Consider the following 27240-nt stretch of genomic DNA (forward strand, 5'->3'; position numbering starts at 1 on the left):
TAACCCTTCTCTGCAGTGATCTGATTGGCCCCTGAGACAGTCACAAGCTAGGCCAGTTTTCAGGGGCGTAAGTTCAGTTTTCCCCCATGATGGGGGTATGTCTCAGCTCCTCTAATCTCTAGTGGGAGGTATCTACACACTTTTGCCCATTCCCCGTTATAATCAGCAATCGACTTTTACAAGACTCTGCAAGCTAGAAAATTGTTGAGGGCCCCCGAATAAAATTACCTGGTGCTTTCAAAGACCCAATCCATGTTCTGTGTCTCAGCAGCCAAGTTAGCTTCAGGGCTAACCAGACACACACCAGTCACTGTCCAAATGCCGCATCCCTGTGGGTCAGTGGACCGGGCTCACAGGGAGGCTATTTTGTCTTGGATACTTTTTTCCTTTCATCAATGCCACAATCCCAAAAGGGCCTATTAATTGCCTATGCCCATTCCAAAAAAAAAAAAAAAAAAGGCTAAAAAGACTTTGGAGCACAAGGTTTTTTGGAAACCATCTTTAGCTAGAAACAATCCTATAGGAGGAATGAGGACAGGGGCAAAGGAGGCCATGGCAGACAGACGCCAGGCCCCGGGAGCCACATGGAGGTGAGACATACACAGAACTGCCTCCAGGACCCCCACTTACCAGCTTGCTTTTGACCAATTGTTCTATTGCACTGACAAGGTCTGCAGCAGAAGGTACTTCAGTGGAAGCCTGCCGGGCTGCTAGCAAAGAGGAGGACTGCAAGACATTGAGCAGCAAAGGAAAAGCAGATTAGCAAGGAATGAGGAATAGCAGTTAGGAAGCAAAACAGCAAGTCCACAGCTCAAGACAGGCAAGGGAAGCAAAGCTTTATGTCTAGAGGCAAGAGATCACAGAGGGAGATAGGAGGGGGTGTGGGATAGGCCTGCCTGACCCCTTGTCAGGAATTCTGGCCAGCAGCAAAGCAGGGATGGGACTAGGCTCTCCTTTGGCAGGCCTCCGGAGGAGCTGAGGGCAGGGTTTGCTGAGTTCCCGGGAGGCCAATAGGTAAGGGCTGCACCCACTGTCAGCAACAGGGGAGAGGGACAGACAGAACTCTGGCCACGACAGGGCTGCCCATTGCTGTTCCAGGGTATGAAAGGAATCCATAAACCTAGCCTCAAATGTGTCCAAAGGAGAGAAATTGTCTTCACTTTGCTTAAATACAGATTTTAAATATAGGTCTTCAGTGTGTATCAAGCAAAAATTCTAGGGCAGAGCACTTAAAGACCAGGAAGCTAGAAACCCTGCCCACTCACATGTGCGTACACGTGCGTGCACACACACACACCACACACACATACACACACACCTCCACAAACATAGCTGTTTGTGCTAAGGCCCCCGAACTGAAACACCTGGATGTAATAAATGGTTTTAGCAAGGAGTTGTGTATTTCATGTTGGAGTCACCAGGGACTATCCTATTCATGGTGAAAGGAGGCTCAAGCCAAGGGCCTGCCCCCCATCCACTTATACCAGCAAGAAGGACTGACTGGTTCATGTGGCTGTTTGGTCAACGGTTTGGGGAATCCTCCTCATGCAGGGATGGTGGTTTTTATCTTCCTTCTCCTACTTGAGAAGAAATTGGGAGAGAAATGGTTCACTGCATGCACACGTATGAGCTTTCCCCCCTGGCATAGCTAAGCAGAGGGCAACTGTGCTCCCAGGGCCCAGGACACATGCTCTTTTGGTCTTTGACACTGATCACCACAGGGATAAAAAGCTGAATGTCCTGGCCATGCTCTGGCTTCAAGTTTGTCCCTTACGTTAGGGGGAAGAGTTTCAAAAAGGAAGCTACTTTTCTAATTTAAGGTCTTTGCTTCTGAGATGGGGTAAAACAGTCAAATAATAATTAAGAGAGATATAACAACACTCTTTTTTCTCTTCTGGGGAATGCAGGAAAGGAGCTTAAGTCTGTTTGGAAATCCAAGCTATCAACTTTTTGATTTAGTAATCCCACCCCTGGGAACTTATCCCAAGGACAGAAGTCCAAAGAACAATTGCTGTATGTACAAAGTGATCTGCAGCAGTGTTATCTAGGGTAGCAAAAACTGGAAACAACCCAGGATATCCCAAAACAGACTGGTCAAGCAAATTATGATACATCAAATAAGGGAAATACTCCCCAGCTATTAAAATTGTAGTTATGAAGATAAAATTAATAAGATTTAAAAAAAATTAAATAAAACATTGAGCATATCAAGTGCATATTGCAATTATAAAAATAAAACATATACACATATGAACAAATAGTAGAAGGGAACATGGAGAATCAAGGCAGTTGTATAACATTACAATAGGTAGACTAAAAACGTCCTTATAGACTGTTGTAAAAACTTATTTTACTAAGTTCAACTCCAATTGCTAGAAGTTCTGAGGCTCCCCAAATATTTCAGAAAAACAAATGCACAGAAATCAAACAGGCAGGGCTGAGGAGGGTGAATGTGTCTAAAAAGGGACTGTTGCCATCAGTCCTCTTTCTGGCTAACAAAAAGCCACACAAATGTCTGGGGTGAGTCCGCCTTTTCAGTTAAAGATTATCCAGAAACAGCATAACATCCTCTTCCCCAAAACAAGCTGTGTTTGAGGGAATTCGAGGGGGAGGGTTTGTGACCTTTACTTTTCGGATGCCGGCTGGCACCTCCATGCGGAGGGCCACGTGGGAGGGCCCATACTGTGACAGGAGCATCCTCCACCCCACACGTGCTGTCACTGTTCATAGAACATTTTACAAGGCTAGGCCTCTGGGAACACAAGAGCCTGGCTCCTGTGCTGACAGTGTGGAGCGCGGCACTTCTGCTCCTGGGAACCCAGGATGGACATTGTGCCGTGCTTCCTGCTATTTGCCCTTCCAACAGTTAAGAGTCAGGGCCACCACCATCACCGTCGCAGAGGGGGCATCTTCATCATCATCCTGTCCCGAGAGTCTCTCCCTCTCGCGTGGCACCCTGGGAGACCCCAACTAATGTCTGGGGGTTCGTGATCCAAATACAAAGCAGAGGGAATGAACACAAGGACGGGGCTGTCACCAGACATGCTGAAGCATCTGCAAGCAGGCCTTTCTGAACTGTATCCCTGGGGGGTGGTATGAAGATGTGTTCCCCGCGTCTGCTGGCCCCACTGCCTCAGAGCGGGCCGAGCCACGGAACACAGGGAGACCCTGGAGGGACGGCTAAGCCACCACCACCACCAACAACCACTCTGAAAAGAAAATGTAAAGGACAGTTAAAACCTGCGGAGTCCAAGGGGACAGCGGCACGAAGAGAAGGCAGGAAAAACACACCGAGGTGAAAGCAGGGTTTGCTAGGAAAATGAGTGACAGAGCGTGCGGTTCAAGCAGCCCTGAGCCTCGGCTGGCAACCAGGCCACCCATCCAAGCTGACCTCTAGAGCAAACAGGGTGATCGCTCAGCGATTCGAGGCCACGTAGACATCTATGCTTCAGGCCCCGGTGAGCCTCTGCGTGCTCGCGAGGCAGGGATTTTTGCAAGACCAACCACGTGGCAACCTGCACTTAGGTCTTCCCACCTTTGTCAGCAACACCCCCTTAGCAGCGTCTCCATCCCTCCTGTGGTGATTGCAGAATTTGGGCTTAACCGGAAGCTACTGTTACTTGGATTTTAGAGTTCAGTATAGGGAAAACGATCAGCTAAAACACAGTTCAGAAGTCAGGTACAACAAAGTGATCTCAGCCTGGAACGGCCTCAGACTCCTTTTGCGACAAATAGTTCCTTTTAGGATCTGCAGCTTCCAAAGACAGTCATTATCCTTCATCAACAGGACAAGACACCAGACAGATTCCCGCTCTGGGACTTCTGCACGCGCCCCTTCACTGCCCAGAATGAAGTCAGACCTCCAGGGCGGGGGGAGGGGACACCTACCAAATATAGATGGAATCTGCATCACTATGGATTCAGGGAGATAACAAGGGAGAGACGGTATCACTACCCTCACCACACACACAAGACAAAATCACATGTGTTATACATTGTTCTTTCAAGTGAGAAAGTAAAGAAGTCCTACCATCTCATCCTGTGTAGGGTCATTGTCAAAGATCTTCATAGGAGGAGGGAGGGGTGTGTGTGACTCTTCATCTGGCTCATCTTCGCCCCAACCTTTCTTGTTCTTCTAGAACAAATGAGCAGCATTAGTCATTCAGTCCTATGTTTCATATAGTTAAAGATACCAATGGTTCAGGACTTAGAATTTTTTAAAAAAGCAACATATAAGATACCCTCCTTCCTCAACACATCCTTATTTTTTCAGCCTCACCGTCCTCCTCTGTGGAATGGGTGCACCTTTTTATCTCAAAGGACAGTGAGGTTCAAATGGGGGAAAACACACACACACACACACACACACACACACACACGAGAAACATTTACCTCGTTAATCAGTCAGGAAAAGAAAAAGCTGAGAGTGGTCAGAGAAAACCTAACTTTTTTTTTTAAATGGTTCTTTATTTATTACACGCCTTCAGTTTTACTTTCATGGATAAGCTGCTGTGTCCATGAAATTCTTTTTTTTTTTTTTAAAGATTTTATTTATTTATTCATGAGAGACAGGGAGAGAGAGAGAGAGGCAGAGGCAGAGAGAAGCAGGCTCCCCGCCGAGCAGGGAGCCCGATGCAGGACTCGATCCCAGGACCCCGGGATCATGACCTGAGCCGAAAGCAGATGCTTAACCATCTGAGCCACCCAGGCGCCCGAGAAAACCTAACTTTTTAAGCTTTTGAAGGACTATTAAGCCACAGTCTGAGTATCACCAGGCTCTACTGTCATTCTCAGAGGGAGAAATGGCAGATAGCATAAAATTACAAACAGAGTCTGGTTACATAGCAGGAAGAATCGCTTAGCCACATCAGCGAATAGAGCAGGTTAGTTGGCCAGAAAAAGACAGCTCTCATTCCCCCAACTAAAACACACCCACTGTATTTTGATTACAGAATCTCAGCTTTGAAAGGGACTTCAGAGGTCACCCAGTCTGACCTCTCGGCTAATACAGGGATCTCTCCGACTGCTATGTGAGGTCATATGGCGTCCCGGCCCCTTCTAGCATGGGTGTCTATTCGCTTTCATGGCAGCTCACTCATCACTAGCTGACCTCCATTAAAGTTCCTCTTTGAGCTGCAACCTTGCCTTCTGTAAACCTTCACCTGTTAGTCATAATTCTCCCCTCTGGAGCAACCTGGAGTTGTCTACTCCCCATTTGTATGTGGCACTGGTCTAGATACTTGAAAACAGCTATAGTCTCCCAACATGGGCTTCTCCTTCCAAGGGAAATGGTCTACCTTCTTTTATTCTTATTCTCAACTAGCAGGTTTTGATGTAGTCCTTAGTAGAAGCAGGGGATTAGGTGACCAAATGGCTGCCCTCAGGCCCAGGCCTCTATCTCCAAATCTGGCAAAATGTTGTCTATCTGCTGGAAATTCTAGGTGCTAGTCAGTCTCCGAATTGATCACACATCAGACTGGTAAGGTCTTGTTAGTACAAAAACTCAGATCACTTGGGCTCAAGAACACAATCTACTGGGGACTAGAGACTGGTGGGTTTACAGAACCCAGGGAAAGAGGCCTCACAAAACTCCAGGAAGGATGTAGGTCAGAAGCCCCCTCCTGATGGAGGCTCCAGGGCCACATGTAAGTACCTCATCGGCACTGTCTCCCTGAGGGGTTGTCTCATCCCCAGGCTTGGGAGATCCCAGGTCGAAGCTCTTCCGGCCATCTCGTACTTTCTTCTGCTTCTTGATGTTTCCATCTGCTTTTCCACTGTTGAGCCGGCGCACCGGACTGGTCAGCCACTTCTTAAGGGTGTTGGTGGAACGCTTGGGCCCGGGGGAGCTGTGGATGGAGTTCAGGGAGGGCTGAGACTGCAGGTTGGCCACTGACTCAGACTTGCCTCCGTTTTCACTTGAGGAATGAGAGTATGCATCTGAGGAGAAAGAACAGACCGACACAGCCAATGTCAGAGGCAGTTAAGGGGGGATAGTGTGGCTGGGAGTAAGACAGTTCCATCCTCAGGAAGCTGGGACACAAGGCAGAATGTCAAGGCCAGCTGCAAACCCTGGTCAAGGCAACCCTCTCTAGAGGTTAACAGCTGACCCTCACTCAATTTTTAATGTGCAAGGCACTACTCTGGGAGCTGTGGATATCGGAGTGAACAGAAGACAGACTCCTACCTTTGTGGAAAAAAATCAAGATACTAAGCAAGAATTACCAACCAGTAACAATGTCACGGAGCGTCTATTAGGTAGTGTTTTAAAGACATTTAAGACCTAGGTTTTGGGGCGCCTGGGTGGCTCAGTCGTTAAGCGTCTGCCTTTGGCTCAGGTCATGATCCCAGGGCCCTGGGATCGAGTCCCGCAACGGGCTCCCCGCTCAGCGGGGAGCCTGCTTCTCCCTCTCCCACTCCCCCTGCTTGTGTTCCCTCTCTCGCTGTGTCTCTCTGTCAAATAAATAAATAAATAAAATCTTAAAAATATATATATTAAAAAAAAAAGACCTAGGTTTTATTTTCAAAGACCCCTTATCTAGCTACACAAACACATACAAACACACACAGACACAAAGAAAGAGAGAGAAGAGAGAAAGAGCAAGACAGAGCATGCAAAACAAAGCCAAATTCACAGAGAATGTGATTAACTGCCACAGGGCTGGTATGGACTCTAGGTGATAAGCTAGCAGAGTTCAGAGGAAGGTCAGATCAGCGTAGGCGGGATTGGTCTGAAAGAGTTTAATGGAAGAGATGTGTCTGAGTAGAAGTGAAGGGGAGAAGGAACTCCAAAAGGAGAGACAGCAGGAACCAAAGCAGGAATATTGAAAAATAAGTTAACACAGCCCATAAGGAGATCCTCTGCATGAAGTAAAGTTTTGATGGAGAAAGAGAAACTGGATAGAAAGATTAGTGAGGATATTTAATAATAAACTAGAAGTGTCTGACCTTTATTGTGAGACTATCCTGGGAAATGACACAATAAAAAGGGTTTTTTTTTTTGTTGTTGTTAATTAATCTGGTCACTATATACAGCATAGCCTTGGGAAGGAGGGGTCAGAACCAGAAGGCCACACTAGGGTGGCACACAGGGGTACAGAGGAACGAATGTGAGGCATTCCAAAGCAAGAAGTGTCTGGATGACAAGGTGAGTTACCTCTCTGTATCTGCTGCTTCTCATTACCAAAATGGTCTTGGGAGAATTCCTTGACCCCTCATGGGTCCACTTCCCCTGTGCCAGTTCACGTACTGATATTTAAACCAAACACATGACTAAGTATTGAAATAAATTACTGAAGTGGCTTTTCATACCTATTCCTCTCAAAGGCTGAATCACCTTTTCCTATAATGACTTCATCCTAGGCCTGGCCTTGAGGACAAACCTGGATTTAGAGGGCCTCTGGCCTAGACATAGCCAGTAGAGAAAAAACAAAATCCCAAAGGAAGGTGAATGAATACTTTTGTCAACAAAGAGCTGTCTCCAGCTTCTACAATTGGCAGATCTTGAGGGCCCCAAGCTCAGGCTCTTGACCCTGTGGGGTCTGACTTTGACGCTGCTAGAGTTTTGTGTGTACCTTGGAAAACAACACCTCAATGTTTGCATCTAGAAGCCCAAACACTGAGGTCCTGAAGTCCCCTGGTAAAAAGGATAATTTACAGGGTTGCTCTGCTCAGGGAATATTTGGGGATCCACTGACTTGGTTGGCGTCCCTTTAAGGACAATGCTGTAATCTTATCTCAGGGAATTCCTTGCTGGCTGTGGTGCTGGGTATGTTTGGTGTGGGTCAAACTCCTGTTCTCAGAAGCCTGGGTGATCAACATCTCCCCACACTGGTAGTAGAACCAGGGCTTTTCTCTTATCTTTCTGCTGATAAGCTGCAAAAGCTTTTCATTCACCAGACCCCTGGGATACCACATGGCTCTATAAAACCAAGCCTTCAAAACTTAATCAGCACATACTGTGTCAGCAGAACTAGAGGCCCAACCACATTAACTGTGCCCTGGTCCAAATACTCTGTTCCATCACAAAACATAGCCTGATTTTGAGATTCACAAATGCAAATCTTGACCGTCCTTCCCTGTTGTCATATGGTTCTGCTTTGGGGCATTCTGTATAAATGAATGGCAAGAGTACAAATCACAAAGTACAAATTAAAAATCAAGCATGTTCTCACTTTTGTTGTGTCAAGTTTATTCCGTGTAAACAATTAGGGCCATTCAATCGCAGCCCACATAAAAGAGAATTCAAGTGTTGGAAGCAATCTATAATTCATCTAATTAGGGTCCCAAATTCAGACAGAACCATTTCTAAATCACTTTGTTGTTTTTTATTTGTCTGTTTTTGTTTTTATTTTCCGGTTTTGATATAATTGACATATAACATTGTATTAGTTCAAGGTGTACAACATAATGATTTGATATTTGTATATATTGTGAAATGATCACTGCAATAAGTTTAGTTAACATTGATTACCTCACATAGTTACAATCTTTATTCTTGAGATGAGAAATTTACTAAATTACTTTGAATGCATGCTTTTAGAGAATGTGGCACCATTTAGTTTAGAAAATTTGTAGTTCATTACTGCTTTAAAGAATAATTGGCATGCTACGCTCATCCCATTTTTGGAAGATGACTACAATTAGCTGTTTGAGATTTTATTATAGTACCTTTCCAGGCATAAAAGTTAAGTGACTGATTTGTAACAACTGCAACAATGACTGCTCTCAAACCTTTCCAAGCTGAGGTAGACGCTATTTATTATGATTCTTGTCATAGGAAATAGAAGATCAGTATTTCAGGAAACCAAGGATCATGGTTGGTGAATGGCAGGGAGGCAAGAATTAAACTCAGATCTTACTCCTTACTCTTAAAATTTTTACTTATTTTAGAGACAGAGAGCAGAGAGAGAGAGAGAGAGAGCATAAATGGGTGCGGGGAAGGGCAGGGGCAAAGGGAGAGGGAGAAGCAGACTCCCTGCTGACCAGGGAGCCTGACGTAGGGATCGATCCCAGGACCCCGAGATCACTACTTGGGCCGAAGGCAGATGCTTAACTGACTGAGCCACCCAGGTGCCCCATCCACTGCACATATATTAATCTTATTCCTACATCTGCATTTATTCTACGTATTGCTTTAGCCTCTATGATTATTGTAAAAGGAGCATCAAACTGCTAGTCTATTTAACATTTCAAATATATGTTTATATGTAATTTATGTAAGTTATAAAATTTCAGTGTTGAAAACAGTCTCAGTCTAATTTTAAGGACAAGGCAATGAAGGTTTAAATATGAGAAATCCATTGTTACAAATGAGTTAGTCACAAAGCTAGGACCAGAATCCAGGCATCTCTCCATCTGCCCCAGGGCTCTGAACTAATGTTTTCTCTATAGTCCTGAGGCACAGAAGCTGCACATACAGCTAATATCTGGTTTTAAGTCACTGGGAAGACAAATGTGTCCCTGGGCATTGTAGGTAATCAAGCTCCCCAGATGTTCCAGTATGTTCAACTTGCTTTCTGGATCAGAAAAAAATCATATTCTGAGGCTGGTTTTACTAGGAGATACTTTTAAGATAGAGAAAAACATAGAAAAAATGTAATAAACCAGGTACCCACCACTCTAGATATGATAAATGTAAACTTTTTTTTTGTCAGCTTTTAAAAAATATAAAAGATTATATATACAGTTGAAGCTTTAATTTTTTTTTTCACCCATTCACAATCCTATCCACCATTTTCCCTTCCTAGAGTTAAATTCTCTTCTGAAGCTGGTGTGCATCTTTCCCATCCATGTTGTTAGCCACTTACTTTGTATGGAAATTTAGTGTTATTTTGTGTTTTTAAAATTTTATATAATTATCATAATATAGGTATCATTTTGCAACGTGCTCATTAATTCAAAATTATCTGAGATTTATCCGTGTTCAGTCACGTAGATCTAGTTCATTCATTTTAATTGTTGAATAATATTCTTTCATAGGACATATCATGGCGTTTGTAGCACATTTTCCTAAGGATGGATATTTAGGTTGTTACACACACACACACACACACACACACACTTATTTGAAGCAGTCCTGTACAGGTCTCTGTTTATTTGTGAGAATTCCTCTAGGGCAGTGTTTCCCAAACTACCTGTGGTCAGGGAGTCAAAGACCCGTTTTTCTTATTTCTAATCTGTTTCAGATCAATACTTTTATAAAATACAAAGTCACACTCTTAGATGTGGTGGAAGTATCAAATTGCTATAAAAGCTTCTATATGCTTATTCTCACTTTCTGTACTTATATCTCCCTGTGAACTGGAAACAAATGGCTGACAAATCTTTACAACGTGCAGATCACACACCGAGGAGAATACACATTGCTCTAAACTCTTAAAGCATCCAGAGCATGTATCTCAAGGTAGACCTGCTGGGCTTTACAGAAGACACCTCGCCACCTTCACTAGTTACTGCCAGATTGCACTCTGATTTACTCCCACCAACTGTGTACACAACTTCTTGTCTTTTGTAATCATCAACGAAATGAAAATGCAATCTACCAAATGGGAGAAAATTTGCAAATCATGTATCAGATAAGGGGTTAATATTCAACATATATAAAGAACTCATGCAACTCAATAGCAGACAAACAACCTGATGAAATAAATGGGCAGAGGATCTGAATAGACCTTTTTCCAAAGAGGACATACAGACAGATTGGTACAGGTACATGAAAAGATGCTCAACATCACAAATCATCAGGGAAATGCAGATTAAAACCACAATGAGATATCATCTCACATCTGTTACAATGGCTATTCTCAAAAAGATAAGAGATAACAAGTGTTGGTGAGGATGTGGAGAAAAGAAACCCTTGTGCACCTGGGTTGGTGGGAATGCAAACTGGTGCAGCTACTATGGAAAATAGGATGGAAGTTCCTCAAAAAATTAAAAACAGAACCACCATATAATTTAGCAATTTCACTTCTGGGTATTCATCTGAAAGAAATGAAAACACTTGACGGGGTGCCTGGGTGGCTCAGTCAGTTAAGCGTCTGCCTTCGGCTCAGGTCGTGATCCCAGTGTCCTGGGATCAAGTCCCGCATCGGGCTCCCTGTTCAGCGGGAAGCCTGCTTCCCCTCTCTCTCTGCTGTTCCCCCTGCTTGTGTGCATGCGCATGCTCTCTCTGTCAAATAAATAAATAAAATCTTAAAAAAAAAAATGAAAACACTTGAAAAGATATATGGATCCCTGTATTAATTGCAGCATTATTTACAATGCCCAAGACAGAGGTGACTCGATAAATGTATATGGAAATGTGGTACATGTGTACATTGGAATATTATTTAGCCACAAAAAAGAAGGTAATCCTGCTATTTGTGACAACCTGGATGGACCTTGAGGGCATTATGCTAAATGAAGTAAGTCAGACAGAGAAAGATAAAGACTGTATGATTTCACTTATATGTGGAATCTAAGGGAGAAAAAACAAACTCACAGATACAGAGAACAGACTGGTGGTTGCCAGAGCTGGGGGAGGAGGGTGGGCAAAATGGGTGAAGGAAGTCCAAAGATACAAACTTTCAGTTATAAAATAAATAAGTCATGGGGATGTAAAGTACCGTGTGGTGACTACTGTGAATAATGCTGTATTATATATTTGAAAGTTGCTAAGAGAGTAAATCTTAAAAGTTCTTATCACAGGAAAGAAAAACTTTTAACTATGTGTGGTGATGGATGCCAAGCAGACTTATGTGGTGATCATTTCACAATACATACAAATACTGAATCATTATGTTGTATACCCGAAACTAATATAATGTTATGTCAATTATATCTTGATTTAAAAAAAAAAGAAAAAAGTTCCTATCTTCCTGCATTCTCCTTGATGATTGATTATGTACATTAGCATATAATTTTCCCCTGGAAAAAGTAAACATCTCCTTCCTAACCAAAGCACATACTTTAAGGAAATAAATTGAGATTAAAGCAGAATGTCTCAAGAAGAAGAAACAAAAAGGTAAAAACCAGTGCCTCTAGATCAGTAGGAAATGCATCCTATAATTGGTATCTCAGCCACGAACTGGGAAAATAGGAAATTTGTCAGGGGAATCTCTGAGGTTAAAGGTCCAACTTCACGGGCTCTGAGTGGCACAGCTTACCTGATTGGTCATGGGAGTAAAAAGATACTAATGAAATCAAGAAAATGTAAATAAATAAACCAACAGATAACCAATACTTATCCATCAGCAGACTCACACACTATTTTTTATCCCTACTTGCTTCAATTCCCAAGCCACCTCTCTAACCCACCTGATTTCCCCTTTAATACCTGCGAAGACACGCTGCTTGGTCACACAACACATTCCAAGGCTTAGTCAATGACTAGAGAATTCTTGACCTCAACACTCATCTCTTCATGATACTTTGTTGCAGTTGATTAAAAGAGAAACCCTCCTGGCCTAATCTGCCTGCCTTGCTTAAATGACCTCAGAACAACCCACTGGTGCCTAGTCAGTGGATTGCAACAAAGAGGTGAGCTGGCTTCTGGCCCTGCTATGCCACCAACAAGCTGGGCAGTGCTCAGATGGATGAGACAGGATACACTCAAAGCCTGGCTCCACCTCTGGCCAGCTGTGTGACTCTGGTCCATTTACTTAACCTCTCTGTATCTCAGTTTCCTCATCAGTAACTGAAGATAATATTAGTGTCTACCGATTAGGATTGCTATTAGGATTAAGGAGTTAATATTTTTAAAGTGCTTAGAACACTTATAAACCCACAGAAACAAGATGTGAGTTAAATAAACATCAATAAATCCAGAAAAACCTCCCTTAATTCCGTGGCTTTGAGTTTATTCTGTATAAACTCTGTTCCTTCATTCTATCTTATGTTCTTCTAAAGCCTAGACTAAATGATTTAAGGCCATTTTTAGCTTCAAAGCTTCATGCCCTCCTAAAAGCAAAGAAACACTTAATGCTACCAGCTGCCATTCTGGGTCATTTTCCCTTCTAATTTCAGGGAACCACTCTTATGACCAGTGCCTGAAATCTTGTCCGAGAATAAGGTGGCCATATCCTTGGGTTACTTGGCCATGGTTGTCTCCTTTTCCCGCTATTTGGAAGTTTAAGCAGCACAGGCTATTCCCTGGAAATGACACATGCCTCCTTATCTATAGGGTGTCTCTCAGAATGGGAGCTTCAGATGGATTTTATGACCAGGCAACTGAACAACTGTTGAGATTAGGGTCTCAAATACCATCACGGGGTTAGAATAAACATGTCACTGTTATCAGTTTCAGCCTTGGGGCAAGGGCTCCATAATTTCAGGTATTTTCATCACAGTAGCATGTTTCCAAGCAGTACAGGAGATGAGAGTTGTCTGCTTGATGTGAAGAGGAAAAGTGGAACAAAGCCCATGAGAATATGCGTACTGCACAGTCCCTACAAGTCCATTGTCTAGGTCAAACACTGTCCTTCTTTACTTGGACAGACCTTCACTAGCTACCAAAATAGAAGATAATTGTATACAAATGGGTAGTAACTGAATATACTAGAAATCTGCCATATCTAATATAGCCCATTTATAAATTCAATTTCCTTTTTAAAAAGTTTCAACTCATATTTATTTCACTTTTATGTTACACCTAAAAAAAAAGCTTTTACCCTTTGCAGTCTGGTGTAAAATTTGCAAAACTATTCCAAAAGCAGAATGCATTTTTGCACAAGTCGTCACAGAATGCATACGTAGGAAATGCCAAATGCCTTTGGCTGCTTCCACAGTACGGCCATCCGCTATTTCTCTAATCACAAAATACTGATTCATCAGCATTCTTCACACTGACCTCAAAGTAAGCTGAAAATAAAGGATTATACCTCTTAGACAAAAAGAGAAGAGGGTTATATTAGTTTTGAGGGGTTACCATCCCCAAAGACTAGGAGCAGTGTCCTTAAAAGGGCTAGGCTGGGGCCACAGAGAGCATATGCATGTGTAAGGTCATCCAAGCTTTCAGTGGACTGTGAGTACCCTTAACGCATAACTCACTAAGCTGGTCCACCATTTTCTATACTGGCTTGAGGGACAAAACTCAAGAACAAAAAACTCCATTTTCAGTCCATTCTTCTGGAGTTCAGTGGTGGTATTCAATCACATCCCATAGGCTGTCTTTTACATATTGTAATTTATGTAATTGCTAAAAGATACAGAGTCTAGTTGCTCTATATTAAGCATTACCTGTTTTATCTAGACGGGTCTATAAATGTCCCCCTGGTATTTATAACACTCTATTGGGAGTTTTGACTCCAATGGCTGAAATCACACAAAGACTCCTAAAACCCACTAGGTATTTACAGAAGAGTCCTTTAACCTCCTGGGTTTTTTTGTCTGGCTTTAGTTCCAATGATACTGGAATAATTATAAACTCATCCTTATTGCCTTCCGTGGCCTGAGCTATATAAGGCAAATGCATTTCAATACATCTGTCTGCAGAGATTAGAAAGCCAAATATTCCTGTTTTCTTCAGCTTTCTATAAATTTACTTAATATAAACATTATAGAAGTATCATATATACATTTTTCTCACACTGGAAATTGAAGTATCATATACACATTTTCTCACATCTAGAGAAGGGGATGATGGGAAGGTCAAGGATACAAATTCTTTGTGTAATAAATACATAAATCCAATTGTTTGTAAGCAGGGACAGCACAAAACCTACAGTAAGCATTAATATATCTCTCATGGCATAAGATAATGACTCTGACAGGTCTTTTAGTGGAATGCTGATGAAAGCCAATCTCCTGGTTGCATGTTTAGCTGAGGTCCTAAGGCTGTGCATCACCAGTTCCTGGAATGGCTGGCTTTCCACCAAACCATTTGGTTGGCCATTCTGGTATCTAGACCACCTGGTGCCAGAGGAGGAAGAAAGCTGCTACAGTGACAGCAATAGGACAGGGGAAAGGGGGAGAAGCAGCGTGTTCCAGAAACATTGTTTCTGAACACTACAAAAGTTGTTGCCCTTGCAATTTGCCCCTACTACAACTTTAGACTAAACTTGGCAAACACCACTTGGCTCAGGATAGTCCTTCTCCCATCTCTGGGACAACACTCAAGTCTCAAATGCATAGTCCACACCCCTGCCTCCTACTCGCTATACTGCTTTTATACTTAGTTCAGGAATGTCTTCTCTGATGAGTCCTTTGCCAACCCACTGTTCTTTATCTCACCATTTTACTCAGACCTTCATGTGGTTTTGTAATTTTTTTTTTTACATCTAAATCCCTATGGATTTGGAACTTTTGTGTGTGCTTTTCCCCATTAAACAAAGAGTACAAAATGAAGGATCACCCTGAGCCTCAACAGCACATTGTATTGAGCTCAGTAGACAGATGACAGTTCATTTCTACTCCCTTGTCCCCTTCTCTTCCCTAGAATGCTGATCCTACCTGGTAGACTGTACAGAGATCTGAGCCACGGGGATTCCAAATCCAGTGGCATCCACATAGGGCAGGAATTCGTTTCATCTTCAGGGCTCATGGGGACACCAGCTCTTAATATCAGGGTCTTCTCCAACAGACTAAACAATCTCCATGGGGGGGCGGGGAAAGCCAGTACCTCAGGCTTCAATCTAGATAAACTCTTTCGAATTCTATTCTAATTCAGTCCAGATCTCACTCAACTACTGCAGGCTCCTTCAATGCCTCCCCTTCAAGTCCCATCAGGACACCTTTGGAAACAGAGGGTAAAATGTTCCCAACTGCTTGTCTTCATAGTCTCCTTCGCCTTACTTTTCCCTGGGTAATATTCTCTCTGAGCCAGAGACAGAGGGAGGAGAGCCCTCAAAGGGCAATGAGTCAGTGCCTTCCTCCCATCCCAGATAGGCATGGCCATTGCTGTGACATGTTGCCACATTGACTCACTCGATTCACTACCCTTTTGGTGGCCTTTGGAAGCCAAGGGCTAAAAATTCTTTCTATATTTCAGGGGTGGATTCTGAAACTTGACATATCAGATCGCCAAAAGTCAGTGGAAGAATATCTGCTGCTCTTCCAAGAGTAAACATTCTAGACATTATTTCCATTTATATACCCTTTTCATTCTCCCAGACTTGTCCACAGCTCTGGAGAGGGAATGCACATTTCTTCTACAGTGTAGTGTAGAAAATTCTCCTAAAGGGCTCCTGAACTGCTCAAAACATAACCAACAAGAGAGCATGGTGAAAATGGACAAATCCAGACTGAAAAAAGGATATTGCCATGTTCATATAAAACCTAAACACAGACTTTTGAGAAGTGGTTTCTACTTATGTTAGGGCAACAAGAATCAGCAGATCAGCAGGAACTGAGGTCATCGAAGATCGGCGTTCATCTATAAAGATATCATGAGCACAAGGAGGTCATCAAATCATGACCCAGGGCATCGGCCCAGTCCCAAGCCTGGGGTAGCCATCTCCTTACGGCCTCCTTTTCAGCCCTCCTAAGCAGGTTAAATTAGCTCCATAGAACAGTTTAACCTGTTCACTTAAAATGTTACTAATGTTAAAACAGTAACATTTTGCACTTTTCAGATTGTGAGAACATAAACAAGTTCAACCCTAGTAATACTCCCAAAGCTCAAACTAACATGATACAAATTACCGAATGTAACTGAAGATTCTCTCAGAGGATGACCAAGGCTGTCTTTCAGATTTAATCTCCTGCAAGCAGATTCTTCATTCACAAAGACTTCTGTACGGATATTTTTCTTTCTATTCCTATTGTCATGCCTTAAATCAGATCTTTTAAAACTACTTGCTCTAACTATGTAACAGCCTCCAACTGATTTCTCTGCATCTAATCTCTTTCTCATATCAGTTTGACATCTCTCTGCTATCAGAACAATTACAGTGGTCTTATAAGTCACTGGATCAATAAAATCTAATTTCTCAACCTGCTATTTAAACTACTCCATGGTCAGACCTGCTCACCTTTCCAGCTCTATGAGCTTCTATTCTTTGATAATCTGAGTTTCCCACACTGTGGTCCCCAGACCAACAATGGAAGCATCATCTGGGAACTTGTTTAGAAATGCAAATTCCTGGGTCCCATTCTGGAGCTACTGAATCAGACACCATGGGGGTGGCCCAGCACTCTGTGTTTTAACAAGCCCTCCAAGTAATTTCGATGTATCCTCATGTTTGAAGATGACTATTTTATATGAACCACTACCCCGCCCCCACTTCAGTCTAATTGTTCATTTAGTCAGTTTGCTGCACAAGCCACATTGCGTTCCTCATTGCTCATATCACCCTGCAGCCTCTCTGCTTGTCTAAAGCCTACCTAGCACTTCTTCTTTTTTTTTTTTTTAAAGATTTTATTTATTTAACAGAGAGAGACATAGCGAGAGTAGGAACACAAGCAGGGGGAGTGGGAGAGGGAGAAGCAGGCTTCCCGCAGAGCGGGAAGCCCGATGCGGCACTCGATCCCAGGACCCTGGGATCATGACCTGAGCCGAAGGCAGACGCTTAACGACTGAGCCACCCAGGCGCCCCCTACCTAGCACTTCTTGGATGACTAAGCCCAGCATGTTCTCCTTTTTTCTGGGAGAGTACCTCTTGTACCACTCATTTGGCACTGACAATGCTTGTTTACGTGCCCTGCCCTCCCTAACTCTAAGGAAAGTCCTTGAGGACAGAGATGTCCTCCACCTTTGCATCCCCAGCACCAACTCTTTGGGTAAAGAGGAGCCCATTCAATGGCCAGTGATGAACAGCTAAGGACAAAGAAAGATAAATCACTGGAGTCTGAGTATCATTAGGCCCAGAGACCTCTAAAAAAAAGCCAATGTTGGTGAGGTGCTGGTCTCTTTAACTTAGCAAGGAGACTACCAACATAGGCTGGTGCTTCCCTGTTCCATAAGATGTTCTGTGTTGTTCAGGCAATTCAGATGGGTTAAACAAAGTTAACTGTTTCTTTACTGTAAGACTTATTATGCTAATTAACCTGTCATGCAAATGATGACTCTCCCAGGGGAGACACAGACCATTTACAGAAGTCTATTAATGTGTTGTAGAAAGCAGCGTGGTCAGCATCGATCTTGGCGATTATTCTACCTCAGTCTAGAATACAAAAGGTGAATCACGCTCTTGAGGATGGGATCCCAGTCAAACTCAAAACCTCTTTTTTTTTTAAAGATTTATTTATTTATTTGAGAGAACAAGAATGAGAGAGAGAGAGAGTACATGAGAGGGGGGAGGGTCAGAGGGAGAAGCAGGCTCCTCGCCGAGCAGGGAGCCCGATGCGGGACTCGATCCCGGGACTCCAGGATCATGACCTGAGCCGAAGGCAGTCGCTCAACCAACTGAGCCACCCAGGCGCCCTCAAACTCAAAACCTCTTATGAACACCAAAGGAGAGGTAAGTTACAGTCCAGGTATTTTCAAGTTAGGTGCTATCGCCTCAGAGTTTCCCCAGGAGTCAGGGGGGGAAGCCTGTCCTGGATTCAACTTACAATGCCCTTCAATAGTAACCGAAACTGAAGGAACCCATGCCAGGCTTAATTATAGAGGCGGAGGGAAAGAGTTAAGTGGGGTGACTCCGGAAAGGTTAAAACTGTAATTAAGCACTACTTAACTAAAAATGTTGCAATGGAAACTCTCCTAGGGAACCTGAGGGAAGAAGAGGGGAACTGCATACCTGGAGGAAGAAACAAGTGGCTGGTGGTCAACGACTGTGTTTTCAGTGTCCTTTTTTGGGAAAACTACATTGTGTGTGTTTGACAGGGATGGGGAGGGGTGGGGGAAAGAAAGTATTAAGGTACAGAGTATCCTGGACTTAACATAGTTTGAGACCCTGCAGGCTTAACCCGGCCCTGTTTCTCCCAAGCAGCCGTGCCCAGTGAGTCTTCCTCCGGGTCCTTGCTACTTGGCTTGGAAAAAAGCAACAAACAACCTGAATTAGGTCTAAGCTGCCCAATCAAGAGTAACGTCTTATTCTACATTGCTCTGCCCTGTGCTTCGTGTAGCAAAGCCCTCATGCCCTGCTTCCTGGGCCTGCCTTCTCAGACCCAGAGTACAGACTCCATACTCAGGGTGCACGTGGCCAGGAAAAGCCACTGCCTGGCCTACCTGGGGATGAGATTCACAGGTATGAGCCCATGGCCTCATCTCTTTCAAACTTTTTACTTTGACATAATTTTGCATTTAGAGGAAAGTTGCAAGATTAGTACAAAGAATTCCTATACACCCTTTACCCAGATTTCCCAAATGCTAACAGTTTACCGCTTGCTTTTTCTTCTCTTTCTCTCACTTGCTCTCCCCTTTTCTGAGCCTTCTGAGAATAAGTTACAAAGAAGATTCTTCTTGATTCCCAAATACTTCAGTGTATGTTTCCTAAAAACATGGGTGTTCTCTTACATAACCACAGTACAATGAGCAAATTCAGGAATTTAACATTGCTACTCTCTTCAAATATTGCCAATTGTTCAAATGATGTCCTTTATAGAAAAAGGTCATGTCTTTCATGACTTGGGTATCTTTATGAGCGTAAGGTAGTTATTTTGTAAAACATCCCTCAGTCTGGGTTTGCTGGATGCTGCTTTATGATTAGATTTAGTGTGTGTTTTTGGCAGGAATGCCCCAAAAATTATGTACCATGTGAGGAGACACGTACTATCGATTTGATCCAATTCTAGTGATGTTAAGTTTGATCCCTCGGTTAAGGAGGTGTCTGTCCCTCGCACAATTTTCTAATCCATCAAGTTAAATTGCATATTTGCTCAGTGCTGATGTTTTTAAAATTCTGATACAAATCAACTGTAAGTGATGTTTGAACACAATTCCTGCATACGATACCCAACTCTATGTGATATTTGAACACATCCCTACATACAATACCCAATTCCATTCATGAAATAATCTCCTGGTCATGAGTATGAGAGGAGAATAATTTTCTATTCCACTGAAAACAGATTTAACAACGTATAATGAAAATGGTGGCCACGCAAAAGGCTAGAACTAGATTGTTAAAACTGTACAAGTTGTGCTTTGACTTGCTATTTAAAGTTGACTTTGGCCTTGTGGGCATACAATTATCAGCAAACCTTAAGTTTCCACATGAAATTCATACTCCTAAATGGGGACTCTGAAAGCTAATCCGGGGTCAGGTTTGTACTCGACCTATGAGTCCCTTCTACAGATCTTGAAATTGTCACTGAAAATGGTGTTGTGGGTTTGGGGGAGCCATGAAATGCTGGTCAGCTATGTTAATTACCTACAATATTTTGCCAGTAAATACAGAGAGATCATCATGACAGTGTCGGATGCTACAGCATCTTGAATATGGGGAATGACCAGCTAAAACAGCCAGAGGTTGAAGAACGGAGGCATGATTCCAAGATCCTGGTAGATGGCAAGGCATTTCCTATCTCTCGAGTCAAGTTTGAGAGTGTTAGAGATGGGAGAAATGACAAGTAGGTGTTAAGAGAGTAGATCAGGGAGAACCTTAGAAGCTCCAATGCTGGCCTCTACTCTAGAAGACACTGAACTGGGCTACTCAACTGTTGTAGCAAATAATAAACCTTGGGCGCATGATGAGCAGGATAGAGAGGTTAAGTCCGGATGATACTATGGGACCCTAGAAAGGTCACTTCCTAATTACACCACGTATCTCATTTGCATAATTGGGACCAGAAATTCCCTTTAGCCAGCACTCTGCCTTTGGTGCAGGTAAGACAAGCTGACACCTTGTCCTCTAGACATGAGCTAGTTCCTGAGATTTACCAGCAGTATTTTAACTTCCCTTCAATCAGGAAAAACATCCAGAGTACTCAATGGACCTGTAGGGAACAGGGTACTTATTCACCTAGGGCAGGGGTCAAAGCTCTGATGTCTTCAAGGTAAGGTCAACGTGAGAAGGCTTTGGACATGGATAGTCAGAAGAGGCATGCATGGCAAAATGGAGAGTGTAAGTCAGCTAAAGACATTAATGTTCATATTTTTAAAAAGAATCCAAACACTCTGCTGCCAAATACTACACATTGGGACCAAAGGCCCAAGGGCTGCTACTTTGCCATGCCTGCTCAGGGGTGACAAGACCATCTCCTCTTTTCTAGAGCTGGAACCCCCAGCTTCACGATCAGCGATAATTGCGCTGGGGTATCACCCGGCACCACAGATACCCATGGAGACATCCTTTGCAGGAAAGATACACAATTAGACTATTTCCATAAGAGTGCCTCTTTCCTAGAAGACTGCTTAGACCCGGCCCCATTATGATGACTCTTTTATTACTTAACTGCTAGGTCCTGTTGGCTCAATTCACACAGCACTTATACTTGAAGATATTGTATTATTATTCATTTATTCAGCAGATGCTTCCTGAGTGCTCTCTCTGTGCCAGGTACCACTCCCAATGCGGGGCTATAGCAGTGAAGGAGACAAAGCCAAGTTGATGTTCTAGTTGGGGTGGGAGTGGGGTCAGATAATAAACTAACACATGAGTTTTTATAAAATTTCCAGTACTGCTGAACAGCATTTAGAGAATTAAACTGGCTAATGAGTTGTAGAGGGCCTGGATTCTGTCTTCAGAGTGAGCAGCTGGTGACCGTCTGAGAGTAAGTTGAGATTTGAATGATAAGAAGGAACCAGCCATGTAAAGATGGGGCTAAAGCCTTCTGCCAAGAGTACAGTCTGGGCAGATATCCTAAGGCAGAAATAAGTTGGGGATGTCCAAAGTACCTGAAGAGAGTTCTTGTGGCTGGAGCACAGGTCAGGGGTAGTGGGACAGGAAATGAAGTTGGGAAGGCAGGTGGCAGCTGGACCCAAAGCCCTGTAGGCCATGACAGCAAGTTGGAACCTCATCCTGAATGCAATGGGAAACCATTGGAGGGTTTTCAAAGAGGCTGGGGTGAGGGATGATTTTACTTTAATTGACAAATTGGTCAACATGACCTGATTGGTCCATGCTGTGCAAACAGATAAATTTGTCCTGAACTGGATTCACTTTTCCAACAAGAATCACCTTTTCTTTGGGGCACCTGGGTGGCTCAGTCAGTTAAGCGTCTGCCTTCGGCTCAGGTCATGATCTCAGGGTCCTGGGATCGAGCCCCACATTGGGCTCCCTGCCCAGTGGAGAGTCTGCTTTTCTCTCTGCCCCTCCTCCTGCTCATGCTCTCTCTCTCTACCTCTCTCTCTCAAATAAATAAATAAAATCTTAAAAAAAAAAAAAAAGAATCACCTCTTCTTCTTTAAGGATCTGGGGAGAAACATCTTACCAAATATGGATGAATGGGAAATATCAGGATATTCAGATTGGTCTCTGGACAAAATACTCCATACACAGCTCACACATACATAAGGCCACCTCATTCTTTCCTACTATTAGCTTGTGTTTCCAATCCCTATGTGTCACCTGAACTCTCAACTATATTCCTCCTGCTACGGTCTAACATGCCAAGCTTTAGGTGGCATTATCAATGAGATATGCTCCCACCTCTGATCTTGCTAATCTCCCTGCCTAGAAAGTTCTTCCCCCAGATTCTATATGGCTCTTTTCTTCTCTGCCTTCAGGTCTTCATTGAAATGCTACCTTCCCAGTACAGTCTCTCCTGACTACTCTATTTAAAACTGCAACATCCCACTCCACCATGCTGACAGTCCCTATTCCCTTCCCCTTTCATTTTCCCTGTAATATTTACTGTCATTTAGCCTGCTGTATTAACCATATCTTTTTTTTTAAGATTTTATTTATTTATTTGTCAGAGAGAGAGAGAGAGCACAAAAAGGGGGAGTGGCAGGGCAGAGGGAGAAGCGGCTCCCTAGTGAGCAAGGAAAACCTGATGCAGGACTCGATCCCAGGACCCTGGGATCATGACCTGAGCCGAAGGCAGACGCTTAACTGACTGAGCCACCCAGGCACCCCTCAACCATGTCTTTTTATTTTCTGTATTCTAATGCTTTGCTATCAGGAGCCTTGCTAACCTAGGAGTGACAGCCCTTCTTCCTAGGGCTACCTAATTCCTAGAGACAACAAACAACTCAACTGGGACGGTGCCTTTCATATGCAAACCTACCAATCCAGAGCCCACACCCCCAACCATCTTCTTCATTGGGCTCTGTGTTTTGGGGCACTATCCACCCGCCCTAAGAGCCCCAGGGCCAGGAACCAGACAGCCAAGGAGAGCCCCTGCACTCCAGAACCTACTGAAATGATTCAAACTAGCCAATCCTGAGCCTGATTTGCCTGGCTAGCCTCATAAAGGCCTCGGCCCCGTGGTTCCTTTTCCTTTCCTCTCTGCCTTCCAGCAAGCTCAATGTTTTCCTCTGCAGCCCTGCATGGTGACAAAGTGAACAGCGGGCTGTCTTCTCAGCAGCAAGCATCTCCCCACCTGTCAGCCTTGTTGAACTGCACATTTTTCTGTTAACACACTACTTTTAAAAATACCTACTATAGAATTTACTTTTATTATTTGTCTCTCCTATTTTCCTCGCTGGAATATCAGCTCCCTGAGGGCAGGGGATTTTTGTCAGCTTTTGTTCACTATTGTGTTTCTAGCACCTACAAGAGTGGCTGACATGAGCACTAAAACACTCAATAAACATTTGTTGGAAAAAGATGTCACAGAAGATGCTCAGTAAATATGTTCTCAATATTAAACGAATATAAAGGAAGCCAAGGTGCCGGCTTGTGTGTGAGTGCGTAACTACAGGAGGCAAGGGGTAGAGGGAGGTGATCCCGGGATTTGAGTTCCAGCTCCGCCTCCTGGCCCTTCTGAACCTGGGCTTCCTTATCCATGAACGAGGGATAAGCAACACCTACCTGTCAGATAATGATGCGTGCTTAGAGTAACAGTGAAAGGTCACTACCTGATAATAAACAGAGATGACAGTAAGGACAGTTGAATGACAACAAGCAACCTTGTGCTGAAATGCAGTCATGCCTGTGGGGCCTGGGAAATGGCCAGCCCTTTCCCGTGCCATCAGACTGCAGTGCTTTGAGTCCCCTCCTCTTGAGTCTCTCATGCTCCTTCACCAGACAGCAGCAAAGGGAGAACGCACTTACTCCTGACTCCCTTCCACAACCTGCTACTCCCCATCAGTCACAGATGCAGAAGCAGATCCCAGCAAGGGCACACACACACACACACACACACACACACATGCTCACAGATGTGCATGACAAGTGTGAACAGGTTTGTGGCATGACACACAGGGCGTTTGTGAACTCAGGTTCAAGACCCTAGAACTATCAGACTCACATGAGAAGAGAGGATGTATCTGGTTCACAAAATTTCCCACCCATTTCTTACTCTAACGTTAGGAAGTACTTTATGACTGAAAATTAAAAATACTTAAATGAACTGGAGGACTTTAAAAAAAGTCAAACTTTCAAGCTTTTAATGGCTCTGTGTTTCAAATGTAATACATAGCCATTATAGGAAAAAATAGAAGAAAACAAGGGTTCAGTAATCCTACCACCATGTGATAACTACATCTATACCACTTTGGAACATGTACCCCATTTCTGTGTGAGTGTGTAAAGCAGGATATTTGTGGAATGAATGAACTAAAACTTAAGCCCAAGTGACCCCTTCTCAGCCCACAGCAGCTTTGGCTAAGTCTCAGGGCTCCAGGCAGCCTGAATGCTGCTCAGGTACCTTTCATTGTAGAGTAAAAAGAGCACTGGGTCACACCAAGAATCCCAGGGGAAGATTCTAGCCTTACTGCTAACTTGCTGCATAGTTTTAGGCAAATCACAATCTTGCTGGGTTTCAGTTTACCAACTGACCAAATGGAAGAACAAATCTAGATTATCTGCACCAGTCTTTTTCTTTCACCTTTAAAATTCAGAGAAAAAGACAGAAACCTACATCCTAAGCTGATTTTCAGATGCCATTACTTGAGGGGAGGGATGACACTCAAATCTTGCCCATTGGCCCCAATTCTCAGGTAGGCCTGTAGCAGAGAAAGCAGCTCTCAGGAGTCAGAGTTAGAACCTGAGCCGGGGAGAAAGTAAAACAGAAGGTCCATTGATAACCGGAGAAGGTGAAAGGGGCGAGGAGATGCTATATGGTTTCCTCAGATTTCCAGCAGGTCATCCTCATGCCTGACCTAGCTGCCCTCCACTGACCACCCCTCCTGGGCAGACAGGGTGAGGACTCAGTCTCCAGGTACCTGTTCCTCATGGCCATTTTTCTAGAACCTTGAAGGGTGTGAATTTATAATAAACATTCAAAGGTAGCACCAGAGACTGAATTTGTAAAACTGTGGGGAAATGCTTAGGCAACATTAAGTGAAAGAAGCAGGATATAATGTTGAGTATAAAACTGAACCAAACACACACACACACACACACACACACACCCTATGCATATAGAAAACACTGAGAGATAAGTAACTAAAGCCAAGCTGTCTAGAATTATAGGTGATATATTATCTCTATGTTTTCCAAATTAAGTTGTTATAAATACATATTACTTTAAAAAGTACACCATATGTAAATATATGTTCATGAAATTTCAAACAATACCTTAGAAAATTGTAGGGTAAAAAGTCCTCCATCTCTCTCCAGTCTCTTCCCAGCTATTCCCCCATACCTCAATCCCCCTCTGCTATCTAGAGGTAACCATGCTGATGTAGGACTTTCAGACCATTTTCCATGCATTCATACACACACACACACACACTCACGCACGCACGCACACATGTGCAGAGTTCTTGCACAAAGCAGTTCATGCTATATAGTTGAAAGTTTCTATACATTTTTTCTTTTTTTTTTTTTTAAGATTTATTTATTTATTTGACAGAGAGAGAAACAGCGAGAGAGGGAACACAAGCAGGGGGAGTGGGAGAGGGAGAAGCAGGCTTCCCGCAGAGCAGGGAGCCCGATGTGGGGCTCGATCCCAGGACCCTGGGATCATGACCCGAGCCGAAGGCAGATGCTTAATGACTGAGCCACCCAGGCGCCCCCTCTATACATTTTTTCATTTAACAAGTCTAAGACTTTCCTGTCTGTATTTTGTTTGTTTGTTTTAGATGGCTGCATAGTGTTTCACAGTAAAACTGTACCATTCCCCTATTGGAAATAATGATGCTGTCCATCTTCTTACTAGCTATTACAAAAATTACCATCTGAACATCCTGGGACAAACGGAAACTTCTTTAAGGGTATACTCTTAGAAGGAGGTCAAAGATACAATATATTTTCAGTTGTATAGAATCTGTCACATGGCCCTCCAGAAAGACTGTATCAATTTATATTCTCACCAGTATACAACTGTTTACTTCTCTACCCCCTTATCTATAATTTTGCTAATCTGAAGGGTAAAAATAATCCTATTTTTATTTGTATTTCTCCAATTAATACTGATATTATCTTTTCAAAAGTTTATTGCTTTTTTAAGTCCTGCTTGTTTCTCTAACTTTTCCTATTGGGTTGTTGGTTTTTTTCTTATTGATTTATAAAAACTCTTTATGTATTCTGAGTATTAATCTTTTGTCTGTTACATGGGTTGCAAGTATTTTCCTCCAGTCTATTATTTGTCTTAACTGCCTATATAGTGCCTATTACATTTGCCTGAAATCTACCTGTAATTTATTTTTATGTATAATTTATTCAGGAACATAATTTACCTTACTTTAACATCTATTTTAAAGTAGAAACTTCAGGGGCGCCTGGGTGGTGCAGTCAGTTAAGCCTCCGACTCTTGGTTTTGGCTCAGGTTGTGATCTCAGGATTGTGAGATTAAGCCCCACGTCGGGCTCCACGCCAGTGCAGAGTCTGCTTAAGACTTTCTCTGCCCCTCCCCACTCTCTCTCTCTAAAATAAATACATAAATCTTTTTTTAAAAAGTAGAAACTTCAAAGAACCTGTTTTATATTGGTCTTATAAACTTCCCATATTTTATAAATCAGAATTATGGCATTTTTAAGGAGACAGGACCATGAGAAAGGATGAAGAAGAAGCCTTGACATACATATCACAGCCCAGGTATGAATGATGCACTGTGCTGTGGGAGCACTGGGCTTGCCAGACATGTAAGAAGCAGATCTCAGGCTCTGGTTCTTGGGGCAGTTCCTGTGCTCCTCTGGGCCACACGTCACCATTGCAGGCCCCCATCCAAGAGAGGATATCACTGAAGACCTAAGTTTAAGGACCTAAGATATCCCATCTGAGGACAACATGGTAATTACTCCAAAGCATTATTCCCCTTCTGCAAAAATTTCAATAAATGTGATTTTATTGCTCTGTATGTTTTAAGTTTCAATATATTCAGGCTCATTAA

General features: G+C 43.1%; 1 protein-coding gene and 1 long non-coding RNA gene across 2 annotated transcripts in view; both read right to left on the reverse strand.

The window, feature by feature from the left end:
- Nucleotides 1-27240, reverse strand: part of KALRN (kalirin RhoGEF kinase) — a 535107-nt gene that overhangs the window by 71601 nt on the left and 436266 nt on the right. The window contains exons 34-36 of the mRNA XM_081815029.1: nt 5654-5937; nt 4031-4135; nt 631-726 (exon numbers count right to left, since the gene is read on the reverse strand). Of these exons, the coding sequence (XP_081671155.1) occupies nt 631-726; nt 4031-4135; nt 5654-5937 (485 nt within the window). The remainder of the gene's footprint in view (nt 1-630; nt 727-4030; nt 4136-5653; nt 5938-27240) is intronic.
- On the reverse strand, nt 10520-27120 carry LOC145723784 (uncharacterized). The gene is made up of 2 exons (XR_014149055.1): nt 18352-27120; nt 10520-18135 (listed from the first exon to the last, which is right to left on the reverse strand). It is a non-coding gene; the product is annotated as an uncharacterized LOC145723784 (long non-coding RNA).

The sequence above is a fragment of the Leptonychotes weddellii genome, chromosome 1, assembly GCF_054177405.1.
Source record: "Leptonychotes weddellii isolate Sample4059 chromosome 1, ASM5417740v2, whole genome shotgun sequence".
Classification (NCBI taxonomy): Eukaryota; Metazoa; Chordata; class Mammalia; order Carnivora; family Phocidae; genus Leptonychotes; species Leptonychotes weddellii.